This window comes from Hyperolius riggenbachi, chromosome 2 (genome assembly GCF_040937935.1).
Source record: "Hyperolius riggenbachi isolate aHypRig1 chromosome 2, aHypRig1.pri, whole genome shotgun sequence".
NCBI classification, from domain to species: domain Eukaryota; kingdom Metazoa; phylum Chordata; class Amphibia; order Anura; family Hyperoliidae; genus Hyperolius; species Hyperolius riggenbachi.
Window position 1 is genome coordinate 459,744,575 of NC_090647.1, and position 19,455 is coordinate 459,764,029.

At 42.4% G+C, this 19,455-nt stretch overlaps 1 protein-coding gene across 24 annotated transcripts in view; it reads left to right on the top strand.

The window, feature by feature from the left end:
- Positions 1-19,455, top strand: part of MYO18A (myosin XVIIIA) — a 488,146-nt gene that overhangs the window by 219,257 nt on the left and 249,434 nt on the right. For 23 of the 24 annotated variants that reach the window (XM_068270111.1, XM_068270110.1, XM_068270109.1 and 20 more), the window contains 3 exons: positions 1,982-1,993; positions 3,655-3,831; positions 12,637-12,727. In XM_068270111.1, the coding sequence (XP_068126212.1) occupies positions 1,982-1,993; positions 3,655-3,831; positions 12,637-12,727 (280 nt within the window). The remainder of the gene's footprint in view (positions 1-1,981; positions 1,994-3,654; positions 3,832-12,636; positions 12,728-19,455) is intronic. The other variant, XM_068270113.1, reaches the window with a different exon arrangement.

A 19,455-nucleotide genomic window follows, 5' to 3' on the forward strand; every position in this document is an offset into this window, starting at 1 on the left:
AAAATACAACACACTGCCAAAATCATCTATAATATGTATTGTAATAAAAGCCAAACCACATAATCTCATCTGTCAAAGGAACACTTTTGTAAACAGAAGAACGATATTGCAATAAAAGTCAAGTTAGGTAATCTCATCTGTCATGGAGGTATTTATGTAAACAGAGGAGTAGTGGAAAGCTACAGTAGCTGATGCCAAAGCAAGATACCAGCAGGATTAATTAGAAGTGCTTTATTTACTTACTGTTAGAGAGAAATGTGTTGGAGGGATATTGAGTACAATCAAATAACAGCTGTGTATGAAGACCAAGATTTACCGTAAATTAGAAGAATAATATTCCCTGTTCTTTATAAAGCTGAACTCCAGGGGAAAAGGTTTTCTTAGACAGTGTTACAAACCCTGTTAGGATTTTAATACTGTCTGTCTCCTCTTTGGGGAGAAGGTCCCGTTCCCACAGAACCTGCATGGACATCTGTGGCTCTAAAGGTTCATACACATGCTAGAGGAAACTATGCCAAGGTGGTCGATAACAAACACCTCTGCTGAGAGTCCAGTGTGGTCAGCAGCCCCACCATGCCTCAGCCATGCGAGTTGATTCGACCGATCGGCGGTTGAAAGCATTGTTCTCCCCTTTCACCGGGCCCACCACGGGACATCTCTCCTGCACCACTCCATCTGCCTTCTTTCCCCACATAGCATCAGAGCAGGTTAGCAAAGCAGTGTCAGCCCGCTAATGTCACCCGAGGTATAAGGTTCCAACCCCCTTGGGTGACATTCCTCGTATATGTGTTTGAGGCTTAAGCCCTCATTGGAGAAAGTTACCAACATCCTGTCCTGTTTAACTCCTTAACCCCCTTCCTTACTATCCAAAACAAAAGCTTTTTTTATTCTGGAGTTCATCTGTAAATAACATAAAGCTTATAGTGATGGAGGCTTCCAGCAAATGTTTGTTGCTCAGAACCTAAATCTGAAGGATCCCTTTAAAAAGGTTCCACCTTTAGATATGAGATTTTTAAATTGGTTTCCTTGATGGTATTAATAAATGTATTGACCTGATGAGGGGGTGATCCCTATTTTTAGTCAGAGGCAGGTGCTGAGTTAATTAAGCTGTACAAATAAAGAAGTTAGGAAAGCTGGTTATGACCCAAATTGCAATCTAAAACGTTTTTTTTGTGAACTGAGGACAGTGTGAAATTAGGGTGAGGTGGTGGCATCTCATTTGCTGCATAAGAGATTTTATTGTGGCTCTGCATGAGCTGGTAAACCTATTACTTAACCAAGATAGCATGCAGAACCCTGCATGGGCCTGCCGGGTGGGTAGGTTGCTTTTGCTACTAGTAGGGCACATAATCAGCATGATGACCAACACAACCATTGGCAAGGTTTGGGATAGGATGTACAATGTCCAGGCCAGGTCACAGCTATGACCCCAGAGCCTTCTCTGCTTTGGCAATATTATATAACAATGTAACATGTAAGTCCTGGTGGATTCAAAGGAAAACCAAATAACTTCAACTAGATCCAGAACAGCAGTACAAAGCATTGTCTAGTTAAAGCTTCCATCTCTTTCTTTGGATATTCCTCCAAAAAACATTTTTGAAGATTTTTGTTAGAAATAAAAAATAAAAATAAAGCTGAGATTATTTTTGACTGGCAATGTTATTTTAGTAAGCCGATAAGAATCTCTGTGTCGGATAGTGACTAAAAAGTTGCGAAGGAACACAAGCCTGCGATCAGCTGTTATCCTGCAGCGTTATGCTTCTCTAATCCTCTAATTTGGCAGCACCTGTGGTCAGCGCGTTGTAATGACACGCAGAGTCCTGACCCGCACAGCCTGCTCCGCCAACCTGATCTCCCTCCTCTTCTGCGATGCCCTTTTAGTCTGGGCTGTAGTCTGGATAACTGTTGCACATTTGTGTCTGTCTGTTTTCTAACCAAGTGTTTTTATTTGCATGTTGCATGCTGCTCCGTTACAACACAGAAGCAGATGAAGGTAAATAAAGTGTTTCATCTTCATTGCTTTTTTTATGTCTCCAGCTGAATGTGTCCCGTCTGTTATATGTTGTTGTTCAGTGTCTCATAACCGGACTCAGCGTGAAAGATACTTAACTGACACCGGCGACTCTTATTTTGGATGCTGATGCAGTTTTTGCCTTTAGTTTAGAACATTTGGGTTAATTATCAAAAAATAAATAAATAAAATGAAGTAGGGGAAGGAAAGATGTTCACTGGAAGCAATGACATGACCGCTGCCGTTTAGTCTGATGCTGCTTAGACAAAGAAAATAATCACCTGATTGGTTGCTGTGAACAACACCCCCCAACATGCCCTTGCTGCTTTGGTTTATATACGTTAACCCTTAGGAATGAATATCGGTCTATAATATTAAATCTGACAGTTTTCTTGTCAATAAATGAATTACGTTAAAATCCTCACACTATGGCCTGTATTTAATACACTTTTTCTCTCAAGTTTTCTCCTTTTTTCTTCTGGTAAAGATAACTTTTCAAAACTCTGCAGTTGAAAAAGTACCAAAAAGTAGGTGAATTAGTACCGTCAACATTATTCTGCGTATTTTCTTGCTTGCTGGTAGCTTTAAAGGCATTTAATTGATAAGGTATGAAAATATCACCTAGGAGAAAACGGAGAAAAGGGGAATTGAATAAGGGTTGACTTTTTGAATTTTTGTCCTCATCTTACCATATTGCTGATGGCAGAATATCGGTAAAATGACCGATATTTTACAATCACATGTTATCGATGTTAGTAGAATATTGGTAGTGTTACTGATTTACTATTCTCTCTCTTATCCTATTCTCAGACTAAAAACTTACCTTCCCTGAATTAATCCCTAACACTGACCTACCACCTACCTATGCCAAACACTAACTTCCCTCCCATGTGTCAGATGAACTTTATTTATTGTGAGTTAAAAAAAGCGCATTATAGCTGTAAAATATCTCTGGTTGAAACACAAACTGTGAGAAATATGGAGTGTTCTAATGCAACGTCCTATTAAAGAAAAATTCCCCTTTCCATTCATACTATGTGGATTGCACTTCAGATGACTATACACAGTCTGGCTATAAACCCTCTGAATGAAGGTATAAAGAGAAGATTGCATTGGTCTTGGAAGGGCTGGAAGAAAGGAAAGGCTCCAGTGCAAGCTACATGCTCCCTTCAGGCCTAGTCACAGGTGCCTTTGTCCTTCTGGCATAGTGGTACCAAAACCGTCAGCATGATTTAACAGCTAGCTGGGGGTTTGTAGGAATGGCCCTGCCTATGAGAACTCACGGAGAAGCATGTGATCAGTTTGATCAGCTGATTTGCAAAGTTCTGATTTGCTGTGAAGACTTCCTGCTTTTAACGCATGATCATGACCAGCAAATCCGAACCTTATAAATCTGTCAGCTGATAAAACTGATCACATGCTTCTCCGTGAGTTCTCCTAGGCAGGGCCATCCCTAGTTGTGCTGCATCTCCTAGTTGAATCGGTTGCCTCGAAGTAGTCTTCCCTTTTGTTCCTCTTGTTTCAGAAATCCACTTACATGCCTTAAGAACAAGGCAGGTTTATGATCAACCATGCTCCGATTTACAAGTTTTATTTATACTTCTTATTGTCTTCTTATAGTTTTTTTTTTCCCCCTCATAAAGGTGGCAGAAAGCAGTTTGCACGTCATGAATGGGCGCAGAAAGCTGCTTATCTCTTGGGCTGTTCATTAGAAGAACTCTCCTCATCCATATTCAAACACCAAACCAAGACCAGCACCCTGCAAAAGTCCACCTCATTCCGGCAAGGACTGGATGATGCCACCCAAGGAGATGGATCAGGTAAGCTGGGTTTGCTCATTACGATTGGGTTTTGTCAGTTTATCATTTTAAGTGATTTCCCAGGAAAATGTTTATTCTGGCACATATTAGGCCTGCAAACATTATCGCATACCCTTGTACCCAAACAAACAGAAGAGACAGCACACCACTGGCTGCAAACAATTTTTGCTGTATTAGGAACAAGTACACACTACATGTTACGGATATTACATCCTTCTTCAGGTGCTTAACACCTGAAGAAGGATGTAATATCCGTAACATGTAGTGTGTACTTGTTCCTAATACAGCAAAAATTGTTTGCAGCCAGTGGTGTGCTGTCTCTTCTGTTCGTTTGGGTACTTCCTGAAGCCGTAGGAGCAATCCGGCTGAGACAAGGCCTTGGCAAAGTTACAGGTCTATTCAACCTGTCACACGTGTTCTCCAGGCATCTACTGTTTCTGGTCGCATACCCTTGTACCCTGGTTGGAAATTGTACCGGTTACCACCGTTGACCTTTATCAACAGGCAAGAGATACTTGTAGTAATTGGTATTTGAATTCTAGCTTCCTTTATCCTGATCAGTGGAATGCATCATAGGAAAGGACGATGATGCAGTCCTCTGAGTGGCACTCCCCTACTCACAAGGGGCTGAACACCACAAACCTCTTCTACCCAACTACACCCCTTCCGTGACCGTTTGCTTGCCCAAACTGAGTGGCAGTGTGAAGTGGAGATGGAGAATTTGATTATTTTTTCTCTGCAAAAAGGTTTTGTTAAGGCAGCAATGTGGGTGATTAACAGCAAACACCCACTCACCTTCCCGATATTACCCTCGGTTGGTGACTTTACTTAAGCCTCTTTAAAACAGGAGGGAGAGCAGCATTTATAGCACCACGCATTACCTGGCTGCAGAGAGCCACAGCATGTCTTGTATGTGCATGGCTGCAGCTGTGTTTACATTTGACCCCATGTGCGGGCCTTCTGCCTACCGCCGGTTCTGAGTGCTAACAAGTGCCTGGCTGGTGCAAGACAGCAGTTGACGAAAGATGAATTCACTGCCTTCAGCTGCCCGTATGAAAGAGCCCTGAGGGTAGGTACCCATTAGGGCGTTTTGGCAACACCGACAATCGCCGTTGATTCCCAAAAACTCCTTGCAATTGAAAGTGTGTTGGGGGGGGGGGGGGGATAAACACCTTTTAGGCTGTATTATTTACATTTAGTGAATGCAATACATCATGGGACAAGGGTTTCTTGCAGCTGTTTCGAGAATAAGGACTGAAAACCTTTCAGAGACATCAGTCACTGCATTTGACTGGTTATAAGTAGTAATCTAAGCTGCATATAATAACATTTGCATCAGCTGGAACATTTTAGCATCTCATTGACTGTCTAGATTGATGTGTATGGCCAATCTTAAGCCTGGTACACACTTTATATAATGATTGTCCAATCAGCAATCACTGACCAATTTTACCTCCTCCGTGTAGTATGAGGGCTCAACACATATTGGATACTATGAGCAGATTGTGTAGGTAAAACCTCATATTACATGGAGGTGGTAACATTTCTCAGTGATTGGCCAGAGCTAATTGTGTGTACCTGGCTTGAGGCCTGAAACCCACTAAAAAGCGCAAAGCGCTATCTCAATCGCTGGCGATATGTGATAGCATTTTGCAAGAGATTTTGGGAACGATTTCCCTTCTATACAATTCGCTAGAATGGAAACACTCCCAAAATGCTGCATGTGCTGCAGTTGCGATTTCCTTAACATTCGCTCTATGGGAATCTGTCCCATCCATTTACATTGGCAGAGCATTTATGGAAATCGCTAGCGATTGAAAGCGCTCCCTAAATGCTCAAAATAACTCTAGTGGGTTCCAGGCCTTAGCCTGCTTAACAGAACATGCCTGTTCAGTCCTACTAGTGTGGTTCCATATCACATGCTGGCTTCTCTTATTACCTGCTTGGCAGACTTGCATCTAAGCCTTGTACACACTATTAACTAAAGTCAGCTGAAACCACCCATAACGACTGCCCCAGCTTATAATCGGGTGTATGTAGAGAGACTCGCGATCCCCGACCTCCAACCTGCAAGCAATCCGCCTGCCTGATCAACTTAACCCTGCGGCGGCCAATCCCATTGTGCATGCTGCTTCCCTGCCTGCTGAAAGTTGTCACGCACATGCTGCTCTGTTCTTCCTCCACCTCCTCCGCATAGCAACACAGCGCATTGTCAGTTACACAGCTGACTCGCATATGCGCAGCCCAGGGCAGCGATGTCACCTAAGGTGGGTTGGGTCCCTATCCCCGATTGAGTACCTTTAGTAACAGAGGCAGATGATTAGCAGGCCCGCAATATGCATTGTTTAAAAGGAAATAAATGTATGTAGACCTCCACATCCTTCTCTCTAGGTGTGCTTTAACAAATGCCAAGTGTCTATAGGTTACAGCTCAGTCTGATCATGCTTCTCGGTCGTTGCCAGTGAATCCTGCTTTAAATCTGGCTGTTATTAATGTAGCTGCTTGAATGATCCAGAAACAGAACTAAGAAATGCATTAATGGGCTCTGCAGCTACAATAAAATGTGTATTAAACCAGCGATTTTATTGTGGATTTGGAGGCAGGACTGCACAGAAGTTAAAGCGTTATCACTTCTAGTTAATCCTTTGACTTCTTGCATTTTTGGATTAATAATTGGCTAATTCAATATTAATTGCTGTTTAATTAATGCTAGTTTTTGCATCTGATCTCCTAGCCCCTGGCAGATAATCCAATTAGGTGAACGCAGAGCTTCGGATCCTGATTTTGTTCTTGCTTATCGGGTCCATTTCACCCTTTAATTAGTTTTTATTAGTCTAAAATTTTTCAGACAAGTAACATGATCCAAATGCTAAAACCTGTCATGCTTTCGTGTACAAGGAGTATTCGTTTTACTGTTCAGTCTTTTTATTGTTCAGTCTTATACAAATTTGAAATAAAACAATCTCTTATATCAGCCATTTAGTTTCAATAAAGCGGGATTGTCAGCCATAAAATAAAATTCCATTTACCCATTGCTCTGTGTTCTATTATGCAGTTTACAACCTGCCCCTGCATTGCAAGGATTCCAATACAATCCTAAAGGTTTCTGCTGTTATAAATCTTATCTCTGTTAGCTTAGCTCTATTTGGTACATTGCCAAGGGAAGGGAAGCTTATCTCCCCTCCCACATTCCTGCTCCTCTCTGATTGGCTGAGGGCAGTTAAATGTGAAGCTGCTGAAATATGATGTATGCTGTGCTCACATGCATTTACAAAGCAAGTTAGATATTACAGTGCAGTTTCTAGGAGAGGGGTAGGGGGAAAGTATGTATGGGAGGAAATGACATCAGGATTGGCTTCAGTCAGAGGCAGTAAAAAAGGAAAATGCCTGAAAAAGTTTTCTATTTGTACTTAGAACAGTTTTCTCTTTATTAACAATTTTAGATTCACTGAAATCAAATTGGGGACAGTGAAATACATATGTTATGTAAGTAGAACAAGTATTTATCTACTTATATATATGTGTGTGTTTTTTCCTGGGGTAGTATGGCTGTCCCTGCTGCTTTGAGGCTGGGTTTCCACCAGGGCTGTGGAGTCGGTCCAAAAATCCACCGACTCCGACTCCTCAGTTTAGGATTCCACCGACTCCGACTCCACGACTCCGACTCCTCTAATTTGCATATTACAATTTTGTTGATTAAAAGTATGTAACATGAAATTCGTCTCTTAACTGCCAACGCTTAGGAATTTTACAAGACAACTGAAGTGAGAAGGATATGTAGACTACTATATTTATTCCCTTTAGACTAAAACTAGTACTTGGTAAGAGTACTTGTAAAAGGTACAAACCGGAACAAAGAACATCTATCAGGCCCTAGGCAATGTAAGTGTGGGTACATGTAAGAATGATGTGCAGGTACTCTGCAGGGGAATGAGGAGATTGTAAACAAGACAACACCTCTGTGTTCAATGTGCACAGCATTCTCAGTGGATTCCCTGCAGCTCTGTGGGGAGTGCATATGTAGAGTATAGTACTACTGTGTAACAAAGTAAACCTGAGACAGATGAAATTAAAGTTTTATATATACCTGGGGCTTCCTCCAGCCGCCTTCAGGATAATCAGTCCCTCGTTGTACTCCTCCACCACCTGGATCTTCTGCTATGAGTCCAGGTACTTGAGCCAGTCAGGCGTAGTGCGCATGTACACACTCCGCCGCCAGGAGCATGCTACACCTGTGCAGCACTATTGCGCAGGTGCAGAATGTTCCTGGCTGTGGGAGCGGCATGCGGCTGGACTGCGCTGACTGGCTGAATTACCAGGACTCATAGCAGAAGATTCGGGTGGTGGAGGACAGCGAGGGACTGATTAGCCTGAAGGGGGCTGGAGGAAGCCCCAGGTATGTATAAAACTTTACTTTTCATCCGTCTCAGTTACCCTTTAATTTGTAGTCACCAAACCAAATTTTAATAACATATCAAATTATTTGATTTCATCAGCAAAGGGAGTGCGTACATTTGCATAAATCAGCATCAATGCGGAATTATTTCCATCTCGTTGACCATCTCTATTAGTGACATGGCTACACATCAGGCTTTATTCTTACAGCATAGATGTTATTTAGTATATATAAGAGATTCCTGTGTGCACATCATATATACAGTCACAATCAGATATGTATATCTGACCTTAAAAATACGGGGACTGCTTTATTGAAGCAGCACAAGTAACTAATTTTGATTGGTTCATTTCATTTTTGTAGACAAAGCACAGCTTTTACTGTATATATACTGTATATATACATTATTTTTAATGACTATTATCTGAGAAATAGAACATTTTATCATATTTTCTATTTTAATTACAGTTACAAATTCATTAGGAGTCGGAGTCGGTGCATTTTTTCCCGACTCCGACTCCGACTCCAGGCACCCAAAATTGCCCGACTCCACGACTCCGACTCCACGACTCCGACTCCGACTCCACAGCCCTGGTTTCCACTTGCAGCCAGTCCAGCATAGTGTCTGCTCCGTTGGACCGCTGTGGTCTGGCTGGAGCCCTGGGCAGAGGTGTTATGATCAGACGCTCTATGGGAAATGCATCCGCCTGTCCAGGAAGATGACATACATCACAGAAGTGCAATCCGCTAATCACAATGGAACAATTGCAGACTAACAAGCATGAATGGATCCTATGTATAAAATAGGATCCCTTCACTTCTTCATTTGTCATTGTTTTGAGATGCAGTAAAATTGTAAACAAAACAACAACAAAAAAAGAAAAGAAAAAAAAAGGTCACTGTTCTGCTGTAGTGGGAACAAATCCATACTTGTAGAGGGGGAAGCATGAGTTATGCTGTCATTGCTCTGTTTCCTGGGATTCCCGGAGATTGGCTGCGCTACAGAGATCTGATCTGTGGGTTGGATCTGTTCTGGCAGCACATTCTTGAGCCTCTCAGTAGGGATGATCAATGCGATGCAAATATTTCCGAGTTTATGCTAATTTTTATGCAAATATATGCAGCTTGAAAATGGACCAATCAATTTAAACCTGGGTGGGACTTGATTGGTCCATTTTAAAGCTGCAAATATTTGCATGAAAAATTGCATAAACTCAGAAATATTTACATCTCACTGATCATCCCTACTTCAGTACAATTTTTATCTCCGTACAATCTGAACTACACTCCGACTTGGCTTGACAGACACAGCTCAGCTGCTAATGGAACACTCCATTGACTATTTTAGGAATTTATTGTTTAAAGAGTAACTTTGCCAAAAAGGAGGAAAAAAATAAATCAATACATTTTCCAAGTGAGAAGTTAAAAAATAGATCAGCAGTCTGTACATGACTAATCGGGGGTGGCGCTATGCATATGACCCTGTTGCTGCACTCTAGCCCAGGGTCATACGTTTGTCACTTTTTGCATTGCAGTGGGATGCAGCAGGAGCATTGCATCCCCACCACGGTGCAAAAAATAGATGTAAAACTGTCCTTAAAGAACATATGGGGGAATTTTACTGGAAATGTGATTCACATCCTTTTAACTGTTGACTTTAAATCTCCTAACCTTTTTAAAATGTAGAAATTTTAACCTTTAATTGAAACCTCTCATTTGGTACCTCAGATGTTCAGCTGACATTTGCTTTCTTCCATTTTCCTCCTCCTCCTGGTTTTTTTTTCCCCCTTTTTTGCACATTGCTTCGAGTTTCAATTACTCAGAATCCTAGACCAGTGCATAAGTCAGTGTTTAATGAGGTTCCTCTGACTGATCAGACACATGACATTGACCTGCATTCTGAGAAGATACGCTTACCTGCTTAACCTGCCCGAGGACCTACCTGCTCCAGCTGCATGCAGCTTTAGTTGTACTTCTTTACATCATCATCATCAGTCAGTGGCCTCATTTGTAAAAACTGTGACAACTGCTTTGCAGATTTCTCCCTATTACCCTGATTTATGATAGTGTGAAGTATAAACTTTGGCATTATGCAGTGGAAAGAAAATAAGGCCATAATGAGAAGCTAAGCTAAAAACAAAACAAAAAAAATATTGCACCCACAGCATTACAAAAAGAATGTACAATAGTACTACCTAAGCTAAACCTCACCCACTATTGAACATTTCTGATAAGTGGGTTCCTGTATCAAATTCAGGCTTCTACCATCTTAAAAATGCAACTGCAAAAACACGTGCAATCAGGGGCATTGCTAGGATCCTAAGAGATCCGGGACACTCCAGGCGGAAAATGCGTGTGGCCACACACCAGAATGTGGGTGTGGTCATGGGTGGAGTCAAATTTACATGAACGTAACAGCAGTTTAAGTAGGCCTGCCCAGCAAAATGTTGGATGAAGACCCCTCTCCGTTAATACAAGAAAAAAAGTGCAGCATATCATACACCTTCACATAAATAGTCAGTGTCATTCAAGCATAACTAGGAAAAGTTACCTGGCTTCTGTGCTGGCTGGTCTAGCTTTCTGCTGGGCAGGCTGGCCTGCTGCCAGGTTGTCTGGCAGTTCCCCCAATAGCATTCCCGACCTTCTAGTGGACCCCCTATTTTGCTCCCATGGGCCTCCCATTGAGGCACCACAACTCCCAGCTAACCCCTATAGAAGAGCCACAGCCCACAGCTCCATGCATCACATCGCCCAGCATGACCCCACAACACCCATTATGCCCACATAAAGGCACCACAAGCAAAATGTCACCTGCAGGGTCCCCTCTTGCACAGGCGTTAAGGAGCAGACACTTGTTTAGAAAGGAGAGAACCACAGGAGGAGCTAAATCTGGCACCCATTAATTATTGGAGGGAGGGAGTATTTAGCGGCAAAGATGGCAGTTTTATCGTCAGGAGGATTGGGGGGGGGAGGGTTAGGGGTGTGGTATGTTATGTTAGTATTAGGCATCAGTTAGTGGAGAATAGGGCTAGGTTTAGTTGTAATTATTGGTGGATTTTACGGCAGTGGGTGGTGGTGTGTCGGTTTGGCAACGGTGGGGTGTCTGATAGGGTTAGGCAGGGGTTGGTTAGGGGTAGGCAATGGCGAGGTGGGATTCAGTTAAGGTTAGGCATGGGGGGGGGGAGGGGGCACATCGATCAGATAGGGTTAGGTGTTGGTATAGAGAGGGCTCGTTTAAGACTGTTAGGTTAAAGCGGAATATAACCCAGCATTTCAACTTTGCTCTAAAACATTATTTACAGCATATTATATGCAACCAGCATTTTTTTATTTTTTACTAGACCAGCATTGGAAGGGTCCACACAGAGCTTTAAAGTTCCGTGCAGAGAAATGCTGCCGCAGCCGAAGTTAGATAGATACATTTAAGTAAACACAAGATAACAAGTGAGGAATGTGACTCACTCTCTGACTGTGTGGGTTTCCACTGCTGCGAATCCGAGCCGATTCCCCGCCCAAGAATTCGGATGGATTTCAGCAGCCTATAGAAGTCTATGAGAACCATCCGAATTCGTGGCCGAGGAAAAATCTGAGGCCCTGCAGCATAATTTCGTGCGTAGCTGTCCGAATCCCATAGCCGTACATAGCGCAGCTAGAGGGATTCGGCTGCGAGAGGCAGAAGCTGCGCCGGCATCGCGTCTTGCAAGACGCATGCCGCCGCACAAATGGAAACCTAGCCTTAAGCTCTGTGTGTAACCCTTCCAATGCTGGTCTCATAAAAAAAAAAATGCTGGTTGCATATAATATGCTGTAAATAGTGTTTTAGAGCAAAGTTGAAATGCTGGGTTATATTCCGCTTTAAGCCACAGTACAATATCGGTTAAAAAATTGTATTCTACTATAGGAATTCATTGTAGAATTTCGGTATTGTACTTGTGGCTAACTCTGGTGCCCAAATTACCATGGCACCCTTTTTGAATGTACTGCTTTTTTTGTTGCAAAACTTTACATATGGTACAGAATATAAAAATAATCACATCACCATCTGTCCTTCATAGGGTCACACAATCTAACTTCCCCACTACTGTCTGTTGGGAATCCAATTAACTTGGCAGTATGATCTTGGTAGTGTCCCTCTGTGGGAGGGTTAGAGGAAAGCTGTTTTGGTGCTGTGGCTATCTGCACATCATTCTTTACATTAGAAGTCATGAAGTACAAAAAGACTGTGCTGCAAAATGGTTGGATTCCTATTGAATATCGGTACAATATTTTTGTTTTTCAGCGTGTTCAATTGGATTTTTGTCCCTTTTGGTTTTATCAATGTCAGACGTTTTGTATAAAGTCGAGTTGCGTGATCTCATGCTCTTGACCTGTACATTTTAGAGTAATGATCTTCTTTTCTCCACATTAAGGTTCCAAATTGTCTGCACTGGAGTGTCTGGAAGGAATGGCCTCTGGATTGTACTCTGAGCTCTTCACACTGCTCATCTCGCTGCTAAACAGGTACGGAGGCAAAGCGGCCACATGAGACGCCATACTGCATACTGAGACCGTAAACTGCTCTCAGATCAGTCCAGCTGCTGGGGTATTCTGTTGTCCAGGTTTAATGTGAATGAATTTTGTTTAGCTGGTTGTTTGCTGTTCTGGCAAGAGATCTTGTTCACATTCTCACACACTGGGGTACACATTAGGAAGCGGTTTACACTGGGGGAGTTGGTGGGTTAGGGTAAGGTACATTAAGCAGATCACTTTTTTTTTAATTAAACAAAATTGTACAAAACTGCAGTTTTTGGAAAATAAACAAGAAAATCTCTGCAGCATGAATTCACAGCCTTTCATTGACCATCTCAGATGACAGTGTAGTGTGTGTGTACAGGTGTCCCAGAAAGCAGAGATCTTCAGAGATGTGGCCAGTTCAGAAATTTTTGGCTAAGTGTCTCTTCTGGGTTTATACTGCTGTCTGTGTCCCTAGCTGAAAGTATTTCCTTCACTTCCTGTCTTGTAAAACAGTCTCTCTGGACATAAACAGCATAAAAACTGAACCTTTATTGTAAAGTGAAGAAGAGTTAGAACCCCTGACAAGTTATTATTGATGCTCCTTACTACCCCTCCCCAAAACCAACAGAGCTTATATAACACCAAGGAAATCACAGGAAGTGGAGAGAAAATAACCCGAAACAAAAAGGGGCCTTTTCCTGTCTGTTCTACAACTTTATTATTTTTGGAGTCAGGCTTTTATTATTCCGGGGTGCAAATCTGGCCGACTGGTGTGACTAGGTAAAGCATGTGTTTACCCACAGACGAGTCCAGCTATAGGAGCACATTTCATGAGGTAAAGAAATAGCAGTGTGTGAGAAGAGAGTTCAGAGAACGCCTCTCTTGGATGTGTTTTTATGTCTTTGTCTGCGCCGCTCTAACATGCTGCTACGTTTATTGCTCCGTCTTCACATTATGATTTGTAGCAGCTACAAAATCTCCATGTTTAGAGGCTGCGTATGTTATCTACTGCAGCTGCTAATAATTGGGTCACATTACCAGTGATTTTTATCTGCTTACACATTTATTGTAGCTGTTGCAATCAGCTGCTGCAGTATCATTGCAGGATGTGCCTCCTTATTAGTGGTGCTAGAAAACCCTTTATGTGAATTTATAGGAAGTTTTCTCCCTGCAATCCTGAAGCCTAAACAGCCACTAGAGGGCCGCTTTAATAAGGTGTTTTTAGACCCCTGTTTGGTGTGTCTTAGGCAATTTGTAAAATATAAAAGTGTATGTGATGTCTAATCAGACCATTTTGTAACTAATTGCCAGTAAATATTTTAGTGGACTTCCTGGAGGCCATCGCAACAGTGTATACATCCTTTTGCAACCTTTTTTTTTTTTTCCCCCTTTTCTTTTGTTGTTCCTACAGTCTGGCTACTTAAAGCGGATCCAAACCAAACATTTTTTCTAATTAAAAATATTAAGTTGCACCACTGACACATAAAAAGATAAACACTCCATCAAGCCTATGAGCATTTCAGTGCATGCTTTTCACCCTTCTCTTTTCATAACTACGATTATACAGGTGGCAGCCATTACTTCTGAGCTTAGTAGGAGGTTTTAGATCATGGGTGTGTTTGTCATCAGCTACCCTCCCTCACAGGGGCGTCGTCTATGTGAAATCTCACACAAGCGGAGATCACCTCCCCTGTGACATCATCAGTAGCAGCCTGTGTTTTGTTTTTATTTTTGATCTCCTCCACCAGTCTACCGGACTCTGTCCCGGCAATATGAAAGGAAGGGAGGGGTTCCTCCAATAAATGTAAAATATTTTATATCTGTCATCATGCAGCTGAAAAAAGGTTGCTATTTATTATAAGTTAGAAAATAGATTTTATTTCTGAAATCTTGTATTTTTAATTTGGGTCTACTTTAACGCCACAGAGTGACAGAGTCACTCCAGTTGATATTTACCTAAGTAGATGAAAGGCCCTGAATAGTATAGAGCATCCCCTCCGTGCTGCCTGTTATCGCTGTCAGATGGTGAAGCTGTTCCTTTGAACATGCACAGTAGCGATGCACATAATCTGGGAGCTACTCAGGGTAACTATTATTATTTAGTATTTATATAGCACTGACAATTTCTGCAGCACTTTCCAGAGTAAGCTCTATCTAATTCCCACTATAGTCCATTGTAGTCTAGGGTCAATTTTTATGGGGAAGCCAATTAAGTTATCTGTATGTTTTTGGGATGTGGGAGGAAACTGGAGTCCCCAGAGGAAGCCCACACAGACACGGGGAGAACATACAAACTCCAAGCAGATAGTTCCCTGGCTGGGACTCGAACCAGGAACTCATGGCACAAACAAATGCATATGTCACCATTGAAAAGCATTATGTGCGATTTCGCATTGCGTGAAATTACCCGCACATTTCAACAAAGTTTTACTATTTACCTAACATTGTTTCTTGTTTTTTGGCTGTAACAGTCATTCAAGCATCAGATAAGTAGCCACGTGAAGAAAGATTGGGGATCAGAGGCAACCAGTGATTGTGCACTGATCCATTTTCACTTCCGCAGTAAAGACGGCACAAATGATTGTTTAAACGATCGCTGTAAAATGTTCATAGCAGGCAATGGGGATCTGAGTGATCGGTCACTTAGTGATTTGTCATGATGGTCACGATCGCCACATGCCTCTACACATAGTAACAATGTTACATGATATCGTGAAAATGTTGTGAATAAGTTGTTGCAAAAATTGGTAGTAAAGACCTTTAGGTACACTGATTGGTTCAGAGACTCCATGATCCCTTGAACCAATCATTGCTGCCTGGGGTGGCTGCTATTTAAATTAAAAATATAGATATTTTTAAACTAAAACACATTTTTTATTGTAAACATTTTTTTAATCAATAATCATTGTTCTTACTAGCAGTGACAGTGACAGCATGGCCGGATTTACCATAAGGCACTGTAGGCTAGTGCCTACAGGCGCCTGATGATGGAAAGGCGGCTCACTCCCCTCCCCAAGTGCCTCCCTCCCTCCTTCCCTATGCAGAGTCCTGATGAGAGTGTAGAGTGGTTGAAAGAGGATCCTCACCCAGCTCTCAGCATTCCACTGACAAGCTCTCCCTTCAGTCAGAGGCACCTCTAGCTACTTAATACCTGGCTACCTAATGCTAAGACAACTGTAGCTACCTATGTAGGGTAAGGGAGAAGTGACACCTGGGACAGCCAACACACTTGTGATGCAGTTTGGCAGGGGTTGGGGGGAGCGTAGGTTCATGAAAGGGCAAAGTCTAGAATGCCAGGACATCTGTGCTTATAGGCTCCTCTGAGGTAAATCCGAGCCTGAGTGACAGTGATCATTGAAGGGCTAGGTGAACACATGATCCCTTGGGACAATCCATGCAGTCACAGGGGTCAAGGGATCACATGATCCCTTGGGGGCAATCCATGCAGTCACAGGGTTCAAGGGATCACATGATCCATTGGGGCAATCCATGCAGTCACAGGGGTCAAGGGATCACATGATCCCTTGGGGCAATCCATACAGTCACAGGGATCTAGGGATCACATGATCCTTTGACCAATCACTGCTGCACATGCATACAATTGTTACAAGAAGTCATGCACTTCCTGTACGAATTTTTTTTTTAGAATGATTGCTGTTACTGGAGGTTACAGCAGTCATTCTCACTAAGCAGGCACAGATTGGCTCTGGGGACACATCATGTCCCCTTCCACGAATCCTCTCCGCCTCGGGGGCCACCTGGCTGAGTGTGCGGGCATGATAGTCATGTCCCTGCGGCTGTAGCCAGCACTTGCTTCAATCAGATCCTTTACAGTATACAAAGCGAGAACAAAGAGGGAGAGGGCTGTACGCAGACCAATGCCAGAGGTCTTCTATAATAGTCTTCAGTATGGATCAATGCCGTGGTTATGAAAAGCGCTAGCCTCCAGCCCACTTAAGAAATCTTATCAGACAGTAGCAATATAAATCTGTTATTAACGCTGCATTATACTGACAGCAGAGTGGGTGTATTACTTCTGGTCCTGGCGGTCCGTTTTACGTCATTTGTGACACATCATCATAGGTAATTCCAGAAATGCCTCTGATGATCCGTCACGAGTCGCACAAAATGGGTCATCAAGATCTGATGGAAAACACCCACTCAGCTGTCAGTTTAACACGGGGTGAATGAGGTATTTATATTACCATTACCCAATCATCATTCCTCCTAGGACTGGATGTCTGTGTACTACAGTGTAAGGATTGTTTGTATCGTAAATGGAGATAAACTTTAAAGTGGACCTGAACATAAATCTTCCTATCTGCTGTAAAAGATAAGTAATGGCAGTTTAAGTATAAATAAACACTTGCTGCCGCTAAATAAACACCTTTAAAGAGAAAAAATTATTTGTTACAGCTGACACAAATCGTGCAATAAATCTGCAGTGTATCTACTTGCTTTCATGGAAGCAGACATAGGGTTAACAGCCCATGTTTACAAATTAGCTGCTCTGCAGTGGCAGCTGCCTGGCACAGCTGATAGATCAAATTACACTTGTAAATAGTCACAGATGAGGGGGAATTAGACACGCTGAACTCTCTAAATATATACAGGATGCATTTTCCTTCTGTCCTGTGCAAGAGTTCGGGTCCACTTTAAGCTTGTAAGCTTTTTAAACCTAACACACAGAGGTTTAACAGGTGGGGTCCTAAACGCTCTTTACCGCCTGGGACCACAATCTGCACCTCAAATGGGAGCAGGAGAAGCGCAGACCGCCCCCAAGATGCTTGCACCAGTCGGGGTGATAATTCACTACTGCACCCACCACTAGGGAGATTTCCCAACATATTCACACACACCACACACACCACACACACACATGTAAGAGTTCATATCCAAACTGCACCTTCCTTTTAAACAGTCTGCCGAAAACCAGCCAGCAGCTTAAACGCCCCGTACATGCATTGAAACCGCAGTAGCAGATTATGCAAGGGCTAAACAGACTATGCTATCTCCTCTAAACTAGGAGACTCACATAATTACGTGCTAGCAGGGGTGGCGCGAGCAGCCAGTCTACAAGCCCCTGCCCTACCATAAATATGTAACCACAAATATTAAAAATAATTTTTTCAACCTCACAGGATCTCTTTTGGAGTCTTGTCTGAGGTGCTGCATACCACAATGCCATACTCCTCACTCTCCGACTGATTGCACCATTAAACCAGAGCCAGATCATCTTTTCTGTGTCTATAGAAACAAATTGTTGTTTTATTTTGACTCACAAATGTGTGTTCACATAGAACAGCTCTCAGCCTGCTGATAACTAGGGCATCAGTCTTCTGTTCAGGTGAATTGCAGCCCAATCACTGTTGTTCATGTTCATTCTTTAAATGGATTGTGTTGCCATCATCCATCAAGCAGGTGATTTATTTCTCTGCTGAGTGAGAGTCAAGGCTTACGCTTAGTTTGAATTGAGGTTTGGCCGCCGTTCAGAGAATAGGTCTGCACCCTCCACTAATACACATCTGCCGACTTTATCCAAAATAAATAACTGCTGTTTTCACAGAGTTAAGCACACATGCCACAGTTTACCGTAGTCAGGGGCCTTCGTGCTGCAAATGGACCGTAAATCTGCAAAAAAAGACTCAAAACCTGAACACGCAGGATTTTATGCCTGTCATATCGGATATTTCACTATAAGGGTATAAGCAGTCTTTTGTACTAGAAATATAATTATTTTGGTTAGATATAAAATATTTTGAGTTATAAGCTCTTAAAGTGAACCTGTGTCCAAATGTTCATTGAATGAGACTAAGGCCATAAATGACATCTTGTGCTCACCCCTTCCTGCCTCACTAAGCTTCTCCAAGAGGCTAACGCCGGCCACTAGACCATTGTCCCCTAATCCTGTCACAGTATCACATGATGGTGATTGACCAGTGGGAGAAGGGAGGCAGGCATAATTTATGACTCAGGTCTGTGTCTCACGCCAAAAACAGCTGAACGTAGCTTCACTTTAAAGTGAGCGTGATTTGGAAGCTGCCATATTTATTTCCTTTCAAAGTTGGATTGTACTTACAAAACTAAAATTTCAGTAACTACTCTTAGCTTAATAAAAGAACATTTGAAAGCATTCCCTTTCATTCCTTGTGTGTAAAAATATTCATTTTCACTGCAGAGAGCAGGAAGCACTTGCTTTTCTCTTGTCATCGGCAAAGGTAAGTGTGATCATTGCCAGCTGAAGCTCTCTGTTCAGCAAAGGGTAGGGGCTAAAGTGAAGACCTGTTCCTCAGACATCGCCCTGGCAATAGCTGAATCACTTCAGCAGAAAAGAGGGGCAGAGCGAAGACATATGCTTCAGAGAGCTTCAGCTGGCAATTGTTACAGTTGCTAATAACGGAAATGAGCAAGTTTCTTGTGCTCTCTACAGTGAAAATGTAGGTTTTTGCTGAAATTTTTCTGAAATTTTAGAACAGAATAAATGCTGAATTTGATATCACTTTAAGATGTTCTGGTTTCTTGCCTGATCCCCTTGCTATATACACTATTCTATATTTAATGAGACAGCGCTCCTCCTCCTCTCATAGAGCCACCTATGAAATTAAACACAACTGTACATAGTGTAATACTGTCAAGATATAAACGTCTCTAAAACACCCAAAGTGCTACAGTGCTTCACTCGTGCTCCAGTGCCACATTCCGCGTAATCCCCTTATTAAATGCACGCTCGCCAG